The sequence below is a fragment of the Alexandromys fortis genome, unplaced genomic scaffold, assembly GCF_014885135.2.
Source record: "Alexandromys fortis isolate MF-2015 unplaced genomic scaffold, M_Fortis_MF-2015_v1.1 scaffold_31, whole genome shotgun sequence".
Taxonomy (NCBI): Eukaryota; Metazoa; Chordata; class Mammalia; order Rodentia; family Cricetidae; genus Alexandromys; species Alexandromys fortis.
Window position 1 is genome coordinate 9153693 of NW_026067974.1, and position 21251 is coordinate 9174943.

The 21251-nt window shown below is 38.8% G+C and overlaps 1 protein-coding gene across 3 annotated transcripts in view; it reads right to left on the reverse strand.

The window, feature by feature from the left end:
* The window catches only part of Npepps (aminopeptidase puromycin sensitive), an 83678-nt gene that overhangs the window by 12444 nt on the left and 49983 nt on the right, over positions 1-21251 (reverse strand). For all 3 annotated transcript variants that reach the window (XM_050156676.1, XM_050156673.1, XM_050156674.1), the window contains 10 exons: positions 17390-17554; positions 16175-16279; positions 15577-15637; positions 13835-13944; positions 11147-11210; positions 8875-9014; positions 6331-6465; positions 4875-5094; positions 1156-1298; positions 420-476 (listed from right to left, as the gene is read on the reverse strand). In XM_050156676.1, the coding sequence (XP_050012633.1) occupies positions 420-476; positions 1156-1298; positions 4875-5094; positions 6331-6465; positions 8875-9014; positions 11147-11210; positions 13835-13944; positions 15577-15637; positions 16175-16279; positions 17390-17554 (1200 nt within the window). The remainder of the gene's footprint in view (positions 1-419; positions 477-1155; positions 1299-4874; positions 5095-6330; positions 6466-8874; positions 9015-11146; positions 11211-13834; positions 13945-15576; positions 15638-16174; positions 16280-17389; positions 17555-21251) is intronic.

The following is a 21251-nucleotide window of genomic DNA, read 5'->3' on the forward strand; positions in this document are numbered from 1 at the left end:
ACAAACAAAAACAAAAGAAACACGGTCAAAGCGGCACATCTGTGACCCAGCACTGGGAAGGTGACATCCAAACCAACTTCTCAGCTCTCTCCCCTCTCTTCCTAGGATAATGGTAGTGGAGTCTGGGCCTTGGGGCCTCCAGCATGCCAGGCCAGCTCTTCCGTTAAGCTACACTCCAACAGCCCTTTTACTTTTTTGTTCTCAAAAAGTTGTCCAGTTTGACTTTGAACTCAGTCTGTCACCAGATAGGCCTTAAACTCTGCCCTGCTTCAACTTTCTTAATACCGGGAATTAAAAGTCAGACCCAGCACATATATTTCTTTACCAGGGCTTGCCCAACTCCCCAAACCATTTAAAATGGTACTGGGTATATTCAAATTCAAAAGCAGGAACCTAGAGCCTTTTGCAGGTACACTTACCTTTAGCATAACATCTAAGGTGGTGCCATCACCATGCTTTAAAACAGTAAGATAGACCTACAAAAGAACACCAGGGGGAAAAAGAAGTCATTTGAGTTACATGCACTTTGTTATAAATATTAGAACTAAGATAAAGTAGCCAGGCATGTTGTCAGAGGCCTGTTGTTCTAACTCTGTAGACAGTAAGGCAGGAGAAAAACTGTAAGTCTAAGGCCTCTGTGAACTACATAGTACGACCCTATCTGGAAAAACAAAACCAAGAAAAGCTACAAGATGAAGTAAAAAAAAAAAAATTACAGTTAAGCATCTGCACAAACAGACTTTGTTTATCAATCACTAATAGACTACTGGCGAATGATCACAGAGGGCTGACATGAACTGACAACAGCTTCTATCAGTTCCCACAGAGAAATGCACAATGCTCATCACCTTGCAGCACTGATGTGCTAAGTGGCACAGTTACAACGGGTCTGTGGGCCAGTTCTTAGGTCAATTTTTAGCTTCACAGACTGACACTAATACCTGAAAGTCAATGGGATTTATTATTACTATTATTGTTTTTCCTCCAGAAAGGGTTTCTCTGTGTAACAGCCCTGGCTGTCCTGTAATTTGCTCTGTAGACCAGGCTAGGATCTCTCAAACTCAGAGATCCATCTGCCTCTGTCTCCTGAGTGCTGTGATTAAAGGCTTGTCCCACCATGCCCAGCTTTCAAGGGAATTTATTAAGATAACTCACAGGACTTCTTAGATCAGCAGAGAGAATCTGTTTTCCTTCCACATGCTCCTTAAAACGACGACGGGCTTCTTCCAAAGTTGCCTTATGCCCTGCTTTTCCCAGTTTGCCCAGCACCAAGCCCCTCAGGAGTGCATCTAGGTGACCTGGTTGAGAAGTGAAGACACAGGACTACTTCAAAAGTCTGCTTTTATAAATTTACTACCTAAATATTTTTTTAACTTTGTTATACCAAGTCTATAGTCTTGAACAAACACAATTATTCTAAAACTTGAGAGAACACATGTACGAGGGAAGGATTAAACATACTAGACAAGCAAACAAATTTGCTGCCTTTGTCTTGACTTAAGTGCCAGCTATCAGAGCCTACTAATGTACTCTCGATGTAGTTAATTATACTGTTAAAGACAATACATGAGCTGAGTGGTGGTGATATGTGCAGGCCTTGAAACTCAGCACTCAGGAGGCAGAGGCAGATGGATCTATGTGAGTTCAAGGCCAGTCAGCGCTACACAGAGAAATCCTGTGTTGAAGAAAAAAAAAAAACCCACAAAAGTGAAAGGGAAAGGCTTACATCATGCAGGTTTGACTCAAGTTTTGCTTAAAAGGACCCATATGTAAATATTTTTTGGACAATAAACTGAAACCTTATATTTCAAAATGAAAATCAAATAGATTCATCCTATTCATCCTCCAATGACATGCAAAATTATTACTAAATACCCACACCCAATTCAGTATCATTGTCATTACAGGTACAAGTCTCCATGCAAGGTCTGGGGATAGAGCTTTGAGGTAGAGCAAGCTAGAGGCCTTTGGTTTAACCCTGGAACCAGAAATTACATTTTAAAGAGTTGTCTAGATAAGTTCTGGACCACTCTTTCTCCTGGATCTCCTTCTCACTGTTTCTTTTGTGGTTCTTCATCCTCTTCTCCCCGAATTTTACATGGTCCAGGGTGACCTTGGCTTTTCTATGAAGCTGATGGTTAATTCTTGATCATCTACCTCCTAAGAATTAGTGGTGTGGACCACCATGCCAAGTTTTCTTTGTTTTTATTTTTTGAGACAAAGAACAAAGAACTCTAGGCAGACTAGGCTGATCTTGTGTATTTCTATTTCCTGATTACAGGAATGTACCATCAGTATGTCTGGCTTTGAGTTTTCTTCTACCAATTTCTAAATCCTGAACTATGATACTCGAACCTCTCTTATTCTTAGTCTTTAGGTGATTTCTTCTAGTTTCACAGCTATAAATACTACCTGCATGCTATTAACTCCAAAATGTATTTACCTAGCCTGGATCTCTAGGCATTCTCTATGCTGATGTCCAAAAGGACCTCAATCTGAAAGACCCCAAATCAAACTCCTCTTTTTTTGCACCCAAAGGTGCTACAGCAGTATGTATATAGGTAAGTATGCATGTTTACAAACATAATATATATATACATATATATTTATTTATTTTTATTTTGCTTTTTAAAGAGAGGGGTTTCACTATGTAATGTAAACCTGGCTGGCCTGAAACTCTCTGTGGACATTAGGCTAGCCTTAAACTCAAGACCTCCTAAACACTGGGATTAAAGGCCACCAAGCCTGGTCCTCTACAAGTAATCTGATGAATTTTCTTTCTACCACACCTAGTTTTCCCCACACAGTTTTAGTACTAGCTTCAAAACACACTGAGAATATGCCACTTGAAAGGGCTAGCTGCACCCAACACTCAAATAGCCTTCTGTACGCTTCTCTTTAAGACTGTTTTTCACAGTCACACAAATCAAATCATGTTCAAAAATTTTAACATGTAGTAACACAAAATGTGGAAAAAAAAAAAAAAAAGAACTTACTACAGTCCACACCCCCTGTAGGATACTGTTAATTTGCCATGGGTCTCTCACCCTCCTTTATCTGGTCCTGACCTCACTAGACTTCCAATTATATATTTCGCTTGTTGATTTTTCAAGACAGGGCCTTTCTCTCTCTCCTTTTCTTTCTTCCTCTTCTTTTTTTTTTTTTTTTTTTTTTTTGGTTTTTGGAGNTTTTTTTGGTTTTTGGAGACAGGGTTTCTCTGTAGTTTGTAGCCTGTCCTGGAACTAGCTCTTGTAGACCAGGCTGGCCTCGAATTCACAAAGATCCACCTGCCTCTGCCTCCCGAGTGCCGAGATTAAAGGCGTGCGCCACCACTTTCTTGCTTTCTTTTTTAAAAAAAGATTTACCCTATTTATGATATACATAGTATTCTATCTGCATGTATGCCTGCACGCCAGAAGAAGGCCAAGCTGGGAACTGAACTCAGAACCTCTGGAAAAATAGGCAATACTTTTAATCTCTGAGCCATTTCTTCAGCCTGGGACAGGGTTTTTCTGTGTAACAGCTCTGGCTAACCTGGAACTCACTTTGTAGACCAGGTTGGCCTCGAACTCACAGAAATCTGCCTGCTTCTGCCTCCCAGAGTGCTGGGATTAAAGTTGTGTACCACCACGCCAGCCACTTCTGGTTATTCTTTAAACACTCCAGGCATGCTCTTACTTCAGATTCTTGCCACTTGCTGGTTCCTCTGGTCTGAACCATGTTTGCTCTATTCTTGAACCTTTCAAGTCTCCATTTATGCTCAAAGATCAACTATTTATAAAATGCTAGCTTAGTACTTTTTATTTACATTGTCTAGTTTTATTTTTCTTTATGATAATTTCCACCAGCATAAAACAATTTGCAATGTCTCCCACTAGAATGTAAGTTATACAGGGCAATGCTTTGCTCATCTCTACCACCAGCTTCTAAAATAGCACCTGACTTTTACTAGCTACATAAATATTAGTTGAACCCAGAAAGAAAAGATAGTGCCAAGTATTGCTACTATTATTGCTCTTATTAAAAGATTCTCAGATTAGTGACCTGGGAATAACTCAATGACAGAGTTTAGAACAGGCTAGGTCCTGGGTTTAAAGTCAGCACTAGAAAAAGAAATAACAGCCAGGTGGTAGCGGTGCACGCCTTTAATCCCAACACTTAGAAGGCAGACGCAGGCAGATATTCGTGAGTTCGAGGCCAGCCTGGTCTATAAGGTTAGTTCTAGGAAAGTTGGGACTGTTAGACAGAGAAACTCTGTCTCGAAAAACAAAAAACAAAACAAAAAGAAAAAAACTCCTAGATTAAGGTTAGTCAGAAAAAAACACCTTTTTTAGTGAGCAACAAATGATGACAAGAAATAATTGCATTTAAAGCTTGTAAATCACCAGTCTCAACACAACATTTAAATAACAGTTACAAAAGGTGCATGACTATAGACATAATCATGTAATCATGGACAACACAAACATAGTTTCTTTTTTTTTTTTTATCTTGGACAGGGTTTCTCTGGGTAGCCCTGGCCATCCTGGAACTCACTCTGTAGACCAGGCTGGTCTCTAACTCACAGAGATCCGCCTGCCTCTGCCTCGAGTGCTGGGATTAAAGGTGTCCGCCACCACTGCCTGGCAAGCAATCCTTACTTCGGAAAGCTGAGCGATGCCAGGGGATGATTCATGCTGAGGCAGGAGAGTCTCGATGGGTTCCATGCTACTTGAGTTATTGTTTGCTGCGGGTGTGACAATTTCACCAGCAGGTTCAGAAGATGTAGTTTCTGGCTAACTGAATATACAGTAACAACTGAATACAGAGCCGCTGGTGCTAACTGTGAGTGACAAGGGAACAGATTCTGTCCTCATACAATACTCATTCATTACCTTCTCCAGGCTTGGGGTCCCAGCCCAGTCTCTCTCCTATAGGTGAAAAGACATCTTTCACAAACTCCTGGATTTCCTCATAGAAGTCTGTGTGGGACAAGAGAGTTGAAAGAATCCCCAGGTTACAGCTCAGGTCGCTCCATACAGTATAATTGGGCTCATTCACAAAAGCCTCCATGACTTTTAGAACCTCTACAGTGCTAATGATTCCAGCTCGAGCCTGGGATAGGAAAAAACACAAATTAGCCCAGCCTTCAAACAAGACAAAAAAAAACACATGTACTTTGGCATTATCTACTGCTAGTCATTTTGTTTGTTTGTTTAAGGAAATGAGGCTAAATAAGTTTAGAATACTAATAGAATAAAAATCCTATTATGACAAAATCTTTTATTTATTCCTTTGCTATTTGTAAAAGAACTCTTTAAAAAAATTACATTATACATCATAATTTGGGACCAACAAAACTCAGCTAACTTCTTATTTCTATTCACTTTCTGGGGCATCACTTTAATGTTTTCACATTTTTTTATACTTTCAGAAAAGCTCAAGAAGAGCTAGGGCTCTGGTTCTTACAAAGACTCTTTTAGGGCTGAACCTGCAAACTGTGTCAACTTGAGCCTCTCCTTTACTCACTTCTAAAGAACACGAATGGGAAGGCTAGGAATTCAGAGTGCTTGCTTTCAGCACTGACTAACAAGAGTTTAGAAAAAGAACTTCTGTTCTATCAGCCAACTACACAAACAGCCTGCTCTCCTGGGACAGGTCTCCCGTAGCAGTGAGATCAGCAGATGGGAGGATTTGTCCATCAATTCTAATCTGCATTTATGCAAAGTAGGAATCCAATCAGCAATCACAGAGGGCAAAGAAATTTCAGGTCCAATTTAAAGGAACGCTAGAAAGAATGACAATTTTACCACAGGCAAAGACATCCTGAAATTACCTAATCTGCTGGAGTCATAAAGACAAAATATGAATTTTGCTGCTTTAAAGCCTTCCTGGAACAAAGTCAAATACATATATAATTCTGGGGCTGATATGCTATAATTTGAGTTATAACTTACTGTTAAAACATTCTGTCTTTCCTACTAAAATATAAGTACTACTTAAGAAAAACATGAAATCACTCTGAATTAGTTTTTAAAAAATCAGCAGGGAAATTTCTTCATGACTCATATCCATTTGTTTAGAAAAAAATGGACTTTTTTGGCTTACAAAAGACTTAATATTACAAAAGTTTAAATAAAACTGACTTAGAAACCATGAAATGGAATTTGCTTCTGGTAAATAATATGGGTACATTTTTTATGTTAATTAATAATTAACCATTTGTTGTCATCCCAAATGTGCCATCTTCAGAAAGAACTGTATCTTTCTAATTATGCTTTATACATTCCAGGAGAAACAGGACCCTTGAACAAACAAACGCATCATATGACCTACGTGTGAGATACTGACCAGAGAAAAGAGGTCATTCTGTAATCCAAGTCGATCCACTGGAGGCAGAGAAAGGTCACGGATGCCTGGTAATAAACTTTCCAGCATGGCAGAGCTGTACTGGGTCCGATAAAACCCAACTGTTCCCAGGTTTAACTGAAAAGAGCCAACAAACAGTATTAACCACGTCTTTCCCTGACTTCTCTTTTGAGACAGGGTCTCTCTGTGTAGCTCTGGCTAATATATACACTCTTTATACTAGGCTGGCTTCAAACTCAGAGGTCTGCCTGCTTCTGTCTCCAGAGGGCCAGGATTAAAGATGAGTGCTACCACTCGGTCAGCCCTCCATGTTTAAAAAGTTTTTTTTTTTGGTGAAGATAGTGGCCATCCTGGTCTAGATGAGTTCCAGGACAGTCAGAGCTACATAGTGAGACCCTGACTTAAAAAAAGAAAAAAAAAGGGGGGCTGGAGAGATGGCTCAGTGGTTAAGAGCACTGCCTGCTCTTCCAAAGGTCCTGAGTTCAATTCCCCGCAACCACATGGTGGCTCCCAACCATCTGGAATGAGGTCTGGTGCCCTCTTCTGGCCTGCAGATATACACACAGACAGAATATTGTATACATAATAAATAAATATTAAAAAAAAAAGAAAAAGAAAAAAAATCAACAATAACAAAACCAAACCAAACCAAAAAGGTTTGTTATTTTGGGGGGCGTGGTAGTTACAGGGATCAAACTCGTGGATTCCTAAATAGGAAGCAAATACTTTCTCACTGAGCTAAGTCTTACCTTGAAAAACAAATGTAAAAGGAAATTATTAAGTTTACTATGTAGAAATATTATATAAAAATAGGAACTGGAGTGATGGCTCAGTGGTTAAGAGCACTGACTGTTCTTCCAGAAGACACAGGTTCAATTCCCAAAACCCACATAGCAGCTCATAACTGTCTATAACTCCAAGATTTGACAGCCTCACATAGACATACATGCAGGCAAAATACCAATACACATAAAATAAAAAATAAATGAAACATAAAAAGATATTGTATAATTCTTTTTTTTTTTAAGACTTGAGAGACTCTGCCTCCCAAGTGCTGGGATTAAAGGCATGGGCCACCACCACCAGACTTATAACCAAACAATTCTAAATGCAATAACTACTAGGATCATGGTGTATACAACATCTAATTTATAAGAAACTTTCATAATTTCAAATGTTAATATTATATTCCAGAGTACATTTTAAATATTAAAATAGTTAAATATTAAAATAAAATAATAGTTATTGTTATGTTTGTTTTTCAAAATAGTTTCTCTGTGTAACAGCCCTAGCTGTCCTGAAACTCATTCTGTAGAACAGGCTGGCCCCCAACTCACAGAGATCCACCTGCCTTTCCTGAGTGTTGGAATTAAAGAAGTGTGCCACCACCGCCTGGCTAAGTGGTCACATTTTAGCAACTAAAAAATTGAGATAACCACCAGGTGGTGGTAGCACACGCCTTTAATCCCAGCACTCGGGAGGCAGAGGCAGGAAGATCTCTTTGAGTTCGAGGCCAGCCTGGTCTACAAGAGCTAGTGCCAGGACAGGCTCCAAAGCTACAGAAAAACCCTGTCTCGAAAAACTAAAAAAAAAAATAAATAAAAAAATAAAAAATAAAAAAAAAAATTGAGATAACCTATAAGAAGAAATTGCAGCAAAAAAATTTATTACTAAGTATAAAACAACGAAAAATAATACCTACTGATCTCTTTTTTTTTCTTTTTGTTTTTTCGGGGCGTAGTTTCTCTGTGTAGCCCTCGGCTTTCTAAACCAAGTTGGCCTCAAACTCACAGAGATCCACCTGCCTTTGCGCCCCCCCCCCTCGAGTGCTGGGATTAAAGGCTGGGCCTCCACTGCCCAGCCCCCTAACTGGTATTTTTATAAAATAATTTTAAAGCAGTAGCTCAAAAGAACTGTGTCAGCAACAAACCTACTTCCTATATTTCTCACCTCACTTAATTACAGTTATAGGAAACAATACAGGACAGAGGTTAACACACCGTTAGAATGGGACGGCAGCTCATTTGTTTGGTCTTTTTTTTTTTTGAGACAGAGTTTCTCTGTGTAGCCCTGGCTGCCCTGGAATTCACTCTGTAGACGAAACTCAGAGATCTACCTGCCTCTGCCTCTCAAGGGCTGGGATTAAGTCTTCACCACCATGCTTGACTTTTTGGAATGGTAGTGCAGTGTGCAGCTGCAAGACTACAAATGTTCTCTGCTATTTACCCCTTCCTTTCTTTTTTTGAAAGTCTCACTAGCCTAGGCTAGCCTCAAATATCAGAATCACAGTTGTCTCAAAGAAAAAATTACCTCAAGTAGAGCAATAAAGACAACAAACCTCCTGCCTCAGCCTACTGGGTATTGGGGTTACAGGTGTGCACGACTAAATGCAGTAAACTTATTTTTCCTTTCTATACATTATAGTCTAAACTGAAAGAATACAATTCAAATACAGCCACAGAAGGCAAGTAAAAGAAATAAATCGTTTCAGATAAAGTACAAACGGCTATGCCATCCTCAACTCACCTTTACCCACTGGTCTGGTTTGACATTTTTCAAAACTACATTCATCTCTGGTTTCTCCATTAGTATTTTTAGTTTAGCTTGGTTGGGGTCTTCACTAGTAGAGATTGTGATAGGAACCATCCACTGAGGACAGTCTTCACCTAAACAAGAAGAAAATTGAAAGACAATCTTAAAGAAGCAGGTGGTAAGGTAGACAGAGGACTGCCAGTGTTGTAACCCAGACACATTCTCAGCATTACACTATGCTTCAAGGTGACCTGAGTAATATTAGTGCAAAGGAAAAGAGAATGTAATATCAGAATCACAGTTGTCTCAAAGAGAATAATTAACTCAAGTACAGCAATAAAGACAACAATGACTGTGTTGTTAATTTTGAGCAGTAAATGTTCTAAGGTGTTTTTCTTAAAGGGCTCACACTACACTAGGACAGGACAAACCTGGGAGCTACTGTATTTCTTCACTGAGGAGCCATATCTAAAAACCAAATCATTTGAAAAATAGAACACTGTCTCAGATATCAAAAAGCAAATCAAACTTTGTATTACGGCATTAACAGAGCTATTTAAAGAAGGCACACAATCAACATTTAAGTAAGCTACATGCCTTGGTTAAAAAGGTTAAGTCATAGCCGAGAGTGGTGGCACACACCTTTAACCAACACATGGAGGGTAAAGGCAGGCAGATCTCTGTGAGTTTGAGGTTAGACTAGTCTATAGAGTGAATTCCAGGACAGCCAGAGCCACAAGTGAAACCTAGGCTCAAAACAAACAAAAAAGGTTAAATCACAGCTCAGGCCCCTCCACTGAGATACTCCAGCATTTACTTGTCTGGTCACAGGGACTATACTGAGATTACTATTTTAAAGGAAAGGAAACTTAATTTCTTCAAGTAAAATTTAATTTCCTGGGTAAAACCTTATTGTAAAAGAGCATAATGACAAGAGGAATCACCTGAGAATATAGTAGTTGAGAGGGAAACTCAGGATTTTAATTATCTTCTGTGAATTCCCACTCTTCTAAACTTATTAGACACGTGACTTTAAGAATTTTTTTTTTTTTTTTTTTTTGAGACAGGTTTTCTCTGTGGCTTTGGAGCCTGTCCCGGAACTAGCTCTGTAGACCAGGCTGGTCTCGAACTCACAGAGATCTGCCTGCCTCTGCCTCCCGAGTGCTGGGATTAAAGGCGTGCGCCACCATCGCCCGGCTTTAAAGAAAAATTTTTGTGGGGGATGCGGGGTATTTCTACATAGCCCTGGCTGTACTGGGATTTGTTATGTAGGCCTCAAATTCTCATAGCTGCTTGCCTCTGAGTCTAAGTGCTCGGATTAAAGGCATATGCCACCATACCCATCTGACTTTGAGCAATTTAAGTAAATTAGCAATTCCTTAGCTTTTGTGTGTATAAAAGCAAAAATACTACTCTCTACCTTGTAAAGATGCTAAGAAAATAATGTATGAACCAATTCTAGTGCTTACTATGATGACTATTAAGTAAAAACAATCATCACTGGACTTAATACTTATTACACACAATAACTTAATGAAAAATAAATAACACAGTAATTCCTTAGAGAATAAGACTGCAGAAATAATTTCTTACACATTCCAGCCCTTTTTCACTAATTTTCTTTTCTTCTTTTAAAGATTTATTTATTATGTATACAGTGTTCTTTCTGCACGTATCCCTTCCTGCCAGAAGAGGGCACTAGGCACCAGATCTCATTATAGATATCATTACAGATGTTAGAGTAATTCCCTCACTCATTTTCAATAAGAGAGACAGGGTCTCTCTGTGTAACAGCCCTAGCTGTCCTGGACCTAGCTCTTGTAGACCAGGCTGGCCTGATCTCACAGAGATCAGCCTACCTCAACCTCCAGAGTGCTGGGATTAAAGGTGTATGCCACCACCGCCTGGTCCAAGACACAAAATTTTAAGATTGTGGGTAGAGAGATCACTCAGCAGTTAAGAGCACTACCTGCTTTCCCAAAGGACAAGAGTTCAATTCCCAGTATTTACATCATGACTAACAATTGCCAGTAACTCCAATTCTAGGGGATCTAATGCCCTCTTCTGGCCTCCTTAGGTACCTGCACATAGTTGGTGCACATACAGATAAGAAGCACACATTTATAAATAAAATAAAACAAATTAAATTCAAAGTACAGCTAAACAAATAATAAATAATATAGTATTATTTACTCTTAACTTGAAAATAACTAATAAGGAAGCTAAATTTATTGATCAGTCTCCTCTTATAAGCACATATGCTCACCAACATATGGTCCACTGGCACAGAACTTCTTTTGAGACAGCCTCAGCACTCTGTCATCTTCTACCTACAGAAGCAAAGTCAAGGCTGTAACAACTGTGACTTTTGTGAAGGGTGTTTCTGTGACAACATAGGTAGGGAGCTGGGACAAACAAATGTCTTTCACGATACAGATGAGGAAAGTAAAGAATAAAAAAAAAGTCACTCTTGAGGGAGGAGATCATAAGCCCACCCCTAGCTGATAAACAGTTGCTTTGGGGTGAGGGGTGCCAATTTTCTTTAGATGTGTGGCCCCTTGTAGGTGGTTCATGCTTCAGTGCCTGGCCCCATACCCATATGCATCCAGTGAATTATTAAAAAAACCCATGAGGGTAGGAGTGGGATGTGTTCTGAGAATACAAGATATACTGTACATATGTATGAAACTCAAAAAAATACATTAAAAAAAATCAATCCTTTTCATTTAGATCTCAGAAAAAAGGTCCTGTTTAAATGCCCTAGAGATCAGCTACTCAATACATATACAAAATTAATTTAAATAAAATACAACTTTTAAAATAAAAGACCAATTCCTATGTAATATGATTTTGCTGAAGGTGTGTAACACTCAGATGAGAGAAATTCCTAAAAGCAAATTATTTGTCTTTAAATTTATAAACAACAAAAAGCCAGGAATGCCAGTGCCCACCAGTAATCCTAGCTCTTGGGAGGGAGAAGGAGAGGAGTAGGACTTTCAGGCTGCATTGAAAATGCTACATAGTGAGTCTAAAGTGAGCCTGGGCCTGTCCCACTTCTCCCAAAGTATACACAACAAACAAATAAGTCAAATTATACTATTCTTGATAGAAAAAGATTATATCTATTGTTTTTCCCACTTTCTTAGATTAACAGGTAGTTTCAATATTCAGAATTCAAAACCTAGAATGCTACTTGTTAAATGTAAAAGCAATACATCTGGTTGGTTTGTTTTGGTTTTTTGAGACAGGGTTTCTCTGTGTAACAGCCTTAGTTGTCCGGGAACTAGATCTTGTAGACCACGCTGGCCTCAAACTCAGAGATCTGCCTGCCTCTGTCTCTTGAGTGCTAGGATAAAGGGTGTGCGCCACCACTGCCCGGCTAACATGTCTTGTTTTAAAGTACAAGTTTTACAATAAAACACAAATGTGAAGGTGAGGGTGACTGCAAATAACTAGAAAACAATAAGCAATGATTTGTATGTTTAAAAAATATGGGGCATGGAGAGATGGCTCAGTAATTAAGAGCACTGATTGCTTTTCCAGAGGATCCAGGTTTGATCCCCAGTACCCACATTGCAGCTCATACCTGTAACTTCCCATCCAGGGGAATTGACACCCTCATACAGACACACATGGAGGCAAACACCAATGCACATAAAATAAAAATAAATTGTAAACACAACACACACACATTTTGGACAAGATGACAATTTACTATGCTTGCCATGCAAGCATCAGGACCTGAGTTCAGTTCAGCACCATGTAAAACTGGGGTGTGATAACAAACACTTATAATCCTAGTGTCTGCAAGGTAGAAACAACGGCTCCCTGGAGCTTGCTGCCCAATAAACCTGGTCAAACTGTCAAATCTCAGGTTCAGAATACCAAGGTAGACAGCCCACTGACCTCAATCCTTCACCACCTGCACACACACACAAACATGTACATCTACACCACACATTCGGCTAGTCATTTGCCTGATCGTTCATCAATATTGCATTCTGGGATATTTCAAAGAGTATTCAATATAACAGATTTGAACTTACTTAAATCAAATGTAAACCTACACTAAAAATGACCTTAGTAATTAAACTAAGTACAAGAAACAGTAATAAAGTTCAGGCATAGTTTCAGAGCCTTTAATCTCATTACTAGGGAGGAAAAAGCAGGTACATCTCTGGAAGTTCTCTGGAAGTTCTAGGCCAGCCAGGGATACATAGGAAGACAATGTTTCCAAAAACAAAACAAACAAAAGAGAAAGAAACAAAGCAAGCAAACAAATAAGAAAGAAAAGGTCAGGCTGAGTGGTCTTGGGGCATACTTTTATCCCAGGACTTGGGAGGCACAGGCAGGCACATCTCTGAGTTCAAGGCTAGCCTGGTCTACTGGGACTGTTCCAGGAGAGTTAAGGCTCCACAAGAGAAAGCCTGTCTCCAAATATCAACGAGAGGAAAAAATGAAGAAGAAAAGGTCCTAGATTCAATCCACAATATCACTAAATAAATGAATGGATAGAAATTTAAAAACTAAAGTTAAAAACTTCAGGCCAAAGAGATGATTCAAGAGTTACAAACAGGCACTGTTTGGTTGGTCTTCCTTCCAGAGGAACTCACTATGTATACTAGAGTGGCCTAAGACTCATAAGAAATCTGTCTACCTCTGCTTCCCAAGTGGTGGGATTAAAGGCGTGTGGCACGGCATCCGCAGGCTACGGAATTATAAAAGGAGCTGAGCCAAGAGAACAAATAAGTATCATCTAGCAGTCTGCATTTAGTCCAATCAGTAATATGCTTCAGTTTTGAGGAATGAACTGTGCTAATATTCTTTTTTTTTTTTTTTTCCAAACTGGCTAGGCAGGTCTCAAACTCATGATTCCTTCTGTCTCCCCTAAGTATGGAGATCACAGGGTGACACACCTCACCGGGCATTATGCAAGGACTTCTTACAGGTTTACCTGTTCAGCTTCCACATAAATGAGAGGGAATCCCATTTGTTTGGTCCAGGTATTCATCACAGCTGCTATGGGTTTACCACTGGCATTTTCCAAACTTTCCCAGAGATCCTCTAGAAGGTAAATAAAAACAATAACCTAAAATGTTTATTTCCTAAATCAGTAAATCCCTTTAAGTCTTAACATTGCATAGCTTACCAACTGTTTTGCCTGTCACACAGTAGGTCAAACAAATGCCCCACCCACAATACTACAACTAAATAAATTCTACTTCAAGGAATATTGTAGAGGATTCACTTGGTGAAGTTCTTGCCATACCAGCATGAGGTTCTGAGTTCAGATCCCCAGTACTCACCCACATAAAAAATTGGGGCCTGGTAGTGGTGGTGTATGCCTTCAATCCCAGCATTGGGAGGCAGAGGCATGAGGATCTGTCTGAGTTTGAGGCCAGCCTCTGGTCTTCAGGGCATATGCACTCGTGCACATGTATGGGTATGAACCCATATACATAAGTTAAAACACTCGTTACACAAGTCTAACACACGAACTCTACCCTCACCTTTAGTGACAGAAGAGAATCAAATCTCAAAAGTGATCTGATTTCCACATTCATGGTGTGCATACACACACACACACACACACACACACACACACACACACACGTGTGCGCACGTTACTGGGTATCGTGGAACATGCCTGAAATCTCAGTAATTGGGAAGCAAAAGCAGAAGCAAGTACAAGAAGAACCCAGTATTCATAGCTAGTTCCAGGACAGCCAAGACTACAGAGAGGATACTGTCCAAAACAAACGAACAAAAAAAAAAATTTAAATTAAAGAAAGAAATAGAGAAAAAGAAAGAATGAAAGAAATCAGTGGGCTGGAGAGATGGCTCAGAGGTTAAGAGCATTGCCTGCTCTTCCAAAGGTCCTGAGTTCAATTCCCAGCAACCACATGGTGGCTCATGACCATCTGTAATACCCTCTTCTGGCCTGCAGGCATACACACAGACAGAATATTGTATACATAATAAATAAATATAAAAAAAAAAACAAAAAAGAAATCAGTAACAGCAATATTTCGGTGAGTTCTAGAAGAAGAATGAGGAGATGACACTAAAAACATAGGCACGGGCTAAAGTACTCAGGGGAGCATGGCTTACAAAGATGTATAAAAGAGGTATGGACTTCAACACTAAGCAAATACAATAGAAAGTAGCATAATACTTGTGAGAAGTAGCTTCACCCTTAGCTTAAGAGATGGATAGAGCAAAGCTACTAGTACTAGTAGGCAACCACAAAATTCTAATAGATCACAAAGCCATGTATTTGCAGAGTAGCAAGGAGGAAAGACAGAAAGCACTGAAATTTTAGCATGAGTATGAAAACCATTCAGGGTAGCCCAAGTATAAGAGAATGACAAGGATCTTTCATTAATGGCTGAAATAAAAACATTAAATAGTACATTTTTTCTGTTCAAAGTGTAGTCTGTAATTTGCAAATGACTCGTCAAAAAATGATCCTCCCTGTGTAGAATGCTAACATTTTATTTCCAACACCCCCCTTCTCTGGTGTTGGGGAATCAAACCTAGGGCCTTTATCTGTATTTCTAGCTCAAGTTATTTAATATTATCTTTGAGACCAGGGTACAGCTCAGTCTGGTATGTGCTTTGCATGCATGACAAAAAGAGGAAAGCAAGGATGGTGGTAAAAACTGAAACAAAAATAAATAAAAATGCAAAGATTACCTGTGGCAGCATTCTTTTGCTGAAACTTGGTTAAATACATGTTCATTCCTTTTTTAAAGTCCTGAAAAAAGTATAATTTTTAAATTCAAGTGAGTCAGACCTCAGAATTTATAGCAAATATGCACATTAGTCAAAAGTCAATGTACTCCAATACTAAAGTAACAGATATGCTGAGAAACACATATCCTTTTGAAGCCTATTAAATTTTATCTAAAAGTAACCACCCTTTATATACCCCCCCCCCCCAGAAAGGGTTTCTCTGTGTTTCCCTCGCTGGTTGTCCTGAAACTCACTTTGTAGACCAGCCTGGCCTCAAATTCACAGAGATCTGCCTGCCTCTGCCTCTCAATTGCTAGGGATTAAAGGCATGCGCCACCACCACCCAGCCTAGCTTCCCTTTCTTAACAAACATTCTAACTTGTGTATCATTCTCCTAGGAAACTCTAATAACCAAGATAAGAAAAACTTTTTAAAATTAAATTATCTACATAAACTAAAAATTATGTAGATCTTTAAATTTACAATAAGGCCAAACTTTTGTGCATGCTTTAAAACTATGATTTCAGTATTGAAAGAATAGTTGTGTTTTTTTCCTTACCTTATCGCCAATGTAGTCATGCAGCATTCGGATAACAGATGCACCTTTGCTATACGATATAGCATCAAATATCTCATCAACCTCGGATGGATGGCCCACACTGACCTGGCAGACAGTGTGATTCAGGGTTATGACAGGGAGCAGACAGCCTGTAACACTGAATTACATAAAAAGCTTTCTAGGAATACCCTTCTAACTCTTCTGCCTTTAATTGACTCAAAAAATATATGAAAATCCTCAAAAAATAAGAGTAACTGATTTAAATAAGACAGAATATATGGCATAATCCCTAATTCCCAACCCAGGCTTTAATCCTGACTCTCCTTTGATGAAAGGCAAACTATTAAAGTTCCATTTATTCTTTTTTTTAAAAAAGATTTATTTAAGCCGGGCGGTGGTGGTGCACGCCTTTAATCCCAGCACCCGGGAGGCAGAGGCAGGCGGATCTCTGTGAGTTCGAGACCAGCCTGGTCTACAAGAGCTAGTTCCAGGACAGGCTCCAAAACCACAGAGAAACCCTGTCTCGAAAAACCAAAAAAAGAAAAGAAGAAAGAAAAAAAAACAAAAAACAACAACAACAAAAAAAAAACAAAGCCAAAGTCAGGCAAGATGGTATACACCTTTACTCCCAGTACTTGGGAGGCAGAAGCAGGTGGCTGAGTTGGGGGACCAGCCTTCTCTACAGAGTGAGTTCCAGGCCTGAAACTAGTTCTAGAACAGGCTGGCCTTGAACTCAGCCTCCTGAGTGCTGGGATTAAAAGTGTGCACCACCACTGCCCAGCTGGAAATCTGTCTCAAAAAAACCCAAGAAGAAAAGAAAAAGAAACAAAAACCCACAGCCTATTAATAATTAACAAAGTTAACTACAAGAGGTGAGGACAGGCCAAGAAGTAGAGAAACACACTGTGCATTGATGACACTGAACTGTGTCCAGAATTGTTGAAATCAGTTACAGTATTACTCAATAGACATGGTTTTCTCATCAAAACTGCTCACGGTTTCTGCCTCTACAAAAACAAAATTTATTCCCTACCTTAAAGAGAAATGTTATTTAGAACTTATTCGTAACAGTTTCAAGCAGGGAAATATGAGCTATAAATAAATAAATGAACAAACAAATCATCCATGCAGCTTTCTTTTCATTTCAGTATCCTAATCATATTGAGACATAATAAATTATGTATTTCACTAAAAGGGTTGGGAAGTATAGCTCACTTCAATAGGATGGCTGTTATCTAAGGCGTCAAGTTCCTGGGCACGAGTATAGTCTGCAGAAACAAATTGCGTCCAGATATCATACTCGGGAAAGCAGTGGTCTACACAAAGATACTCAATCCAGGACGCAAAGCCTTCGTTCAACCACAGATGAGTCCACCATTCCTAAAAAGAAAAAGGGAGAAACAAATGAAGGAAACAAACTAATAGTCATTCCATTTTTTGAACAGCATGTCTCCCTTCTATTATACTTGAAAATTTATAATTTAATAAACTAAAATTCAACAGAAGCAAGTTAGTAAAGAACCCATATTTGAGAAGAGAAAAAAGGATAAAAGAAATGCCAACTGGTGTAATAAGGAACTTCTTACTGCCAGAAGTGAAAAGGAGAAAGGAAGAGACTTAAGTGTACAGAAAGGGAAACAGAACACATAAGCAAAGAAGAGAGAGACCAGATGTAAAAAACCTCACCATGCAAAAAAAAAGTGTTTATTATTTTCATTTTTATGTATTTTTATTTCATGTGCATTGTTGTTTTGGCTGCATGTATGTTTATATGAGGATGTGGATCCTATGGAATTGGAATTACAGTTAGTTGTAAGCTGCCATGTGGGTGCTAGAAAGTGAACTCTGGAAGACAAGCCAGTACTCTTAACTGCTGAGCCATCTCTCCAGCCCCTATTGGGGTATATGCTCTTATAATCCCAGAACTTGGGAGGATGAGGTAGGAGGATCATTTGTTTGAGTTACAAAGTGAAATCTTGTTACCTAGTCCTGCCACAAAGAAAAAAGTTTTGGCCAGGCATGCTGGCATATACCTTAATGCCAATACTTAGGGAGTCAGAGACAGGTGGTCTCTTGAAATTTAGGGTCACTGGGTCTACATAGCCAGTTCTAGATTAGCCAGGGCTACATAGTAAGACCTTTCTCAAGAGAGAGACAGAGAAGAAAAAAGTTTAGTAAAGAATAAGAGTCTCACTCTCCCCCACTCACTGACTAGCAAAACAATTTATTAAATTCACTACAACAGAGTATCAGGCTGGGCAGAAAACCAGAGTACTCTTTGGAGCCAAGAATTTCATTACAAAAACAAAAAAACAAACCACAGCTATCATGGCCAAAAACTCAAAAATTATTCACACAATGACTAGGAAAAACACTGACTTGGGTTTCTACTTCTAAATAAATTAAAAAACTAGTACAACCTTATAAGGATTATATAAACTTTACAGAAATGTCAGGGCAGGAAGTAGCTAAAAAACAAATGATACTTAAGTATTTATGAAAAAGAAAATTCACATCATGAGAATGCATATGCATAGCGAGTGGAACAGACCAAGAATAAAATCGTTAACGGATACCATTGGGAGTGGGGGTGTCCCAGTTTACCCATAGAGGTCCAAAAACGTTAAATAAACATTTATTATATTTGTACAGGGATAACACTATTAAAAATGTAAGGTCTTATCTATGTGGTTTTAATCACAGAAACTAATAAAGAATTCTCTGTATAATGAAACAAATGAGTAACAAATGAGAAAATTTAGGAACCATCTTTTTAGAACATAACAACTTTCACTGAAGTAAATCTCAAGAGAATAATTAATATATGAATCAAAAACAGAGGCCAGAGAACTTTTGTTGAATAATAAAAGAGGACTCGCACAGTTAAAAAGACCAAACATTTTTAATACTAAGTACTAAAGACTGTGTCATTTAGGTAAGCCCCTGGTTCAAAGCTATTGAACACTAAACCTTGGGAACAAGTGGCATCTAATAAAGACAATTAGTTATACAAGCACAGTAAAAAGTAGTTTCAAAACAATAAGCACATATTCCCTGCACTAAAATTTACTGTTGGCCATAAATCATCATATTTTCTCAAAGTTGAACAAAATTATTTGGTAGGAAGTCATCTGTGGTGCCACACACCTGTAATCTCAGCATTGAGGAGGCAGAGGCACCCAGATCTCTGTAAGTTCAAAGCCAGCTTGGTCTACAAAGTGAGTTGCAGGTCAGCCAGGGCTATATAGACAAACTGTCTTGAAAAACCAAAAATAAAAAAAAAGATAAGAAATAGCAGACTTGCTTCATTTAAAAAAAAAAAAAAAAAAAAAGGCCAGAAGTGGTGGTGCAGGCCTGTGATCCCAGCAGTTGAGAGGAGAAGCAGGAAAATCTCTGAGTTTGAGGTCAGCCTTGTCAGATGGACATAATGACCTTCAGAACAGCCAGGACTGTATAAGGAGACTCTGCTTCAAGAAGACAAAAACAACAAAACAAAACAAAAAACAGAGAAAGGGATAATTCTTTTTTTTTTTTTGAGAATACAATTCCTACAAATTTGAATGCAGCATTACCTTGTATAGTTCCAACGAAATTATATTAAAAATAAAAAACTTGTTACCTATAAAAAAGTTTTGAGCATCTAAAGAAAAGTGGGAGAGCTTATTTTCAGAAACACACTGACTTTCTTTAGAAATGCTCTCAGCTAAGTCATAGCTGAAATAGATCTTCCTTTCTTGCTCACTTCTAAGATATATGGACTAGACCAACTTCCACGTGAGGTTCAGGTCTTTGGCTATCAAAGAATTCTTTCACTACACAGGTACCTCTAAGTAGTTTACTAAACTCTGTATTTCAAAACACTAACATAATTAGCTCTATCAGAATTTTATTTATAGTAAAGGTGAACCGTTAGGAAACATCAGATACACTATACATATGATAACTGAAAACTCCAATTAGCTAGATTTAAGCACAACTTTACAGATTAAAAAAAAAAACTTATTTCCCCCAAAATTCATCTTATTTTAGCCAACTACAATGATTCTTTTTTCTTAATATTTATTTATTTGTTTGTTTATTATGTATACAATATTATGTCTGTGTGTATGTCTACAGGCCAGAAGAGAGCACCAGACCCTATTACAGATGGTGTGAGCCACCATGTGGTTGCTGGGAATTGAACTCAGGACCTTTGGAAGACCAGGCAATGCTCTTAACCTCTGAGCCATCTCTCCAGCCCCTACAATGATTCTTAACAATCACTTTAATTAAATAAAGATAATTTTTGTTTATACATTTCTTTTCAACTAGCAAACTACATAACAGAGATAACTCAAACAACTATAGATAGCTGGAAATCTCACTAACCAAATAATTTCTCTTTGTCTAAGACAAATTTTTCTCTTACCCAAATTAGTATCTAAGCATTCCCTATCTGCAAACACATTGTGTAAGTTTACTAAGTATTTCCTGCTAACACATATGATCTCATCTCTGTTCTCTCTCCCCTTTCTCTCAATCCTCTCTATGCTGGCCTTGAGCATGCTGGGCAAGTACCAAACCACTGAGCTATTTGCCTAGCCCTGATAAATGTTTTTGCAAAACAAATCTTTTAAAAGAAAATGTTTCTTGTTTTGTTCTGAGACAGGGTTTCCTGTGTAGCCCAGGCTGTCCTGGAACTTGCTCTGTAGACCAGGCCGGCCTGAAACTCACAGAGCCACCTGCCTCTACCTCCCAGCCCTGGGACTAAAGGCATGCACCACCACCAGTGGCTTAAAATGTTTCTATCCAATTCTTTGACACAGTATCATAGCCAATTTTTCTTTCTTTCTGGTTTTTTGAGACATGGTTTTGTTATGGTTTTGGTCCCTTTAAGAGACAAGCCACTCCCTCCCCCATCCACTGAGGCAGGCTGATCTTCAACTTCTGGCCTGAGCTCGCTCTCTTTTTTTTTCCATCTTCCTCTCAGAGAGGCAGCTTTGCTTCTGCCTCTCTCCCCACTTCTCTGCTTCCCCCCTTCTCTGTCTCTTTCTCCTCTTTTCTCTCTGTCTCTCTCTCTCTCTCTCCCTTTCCCTCT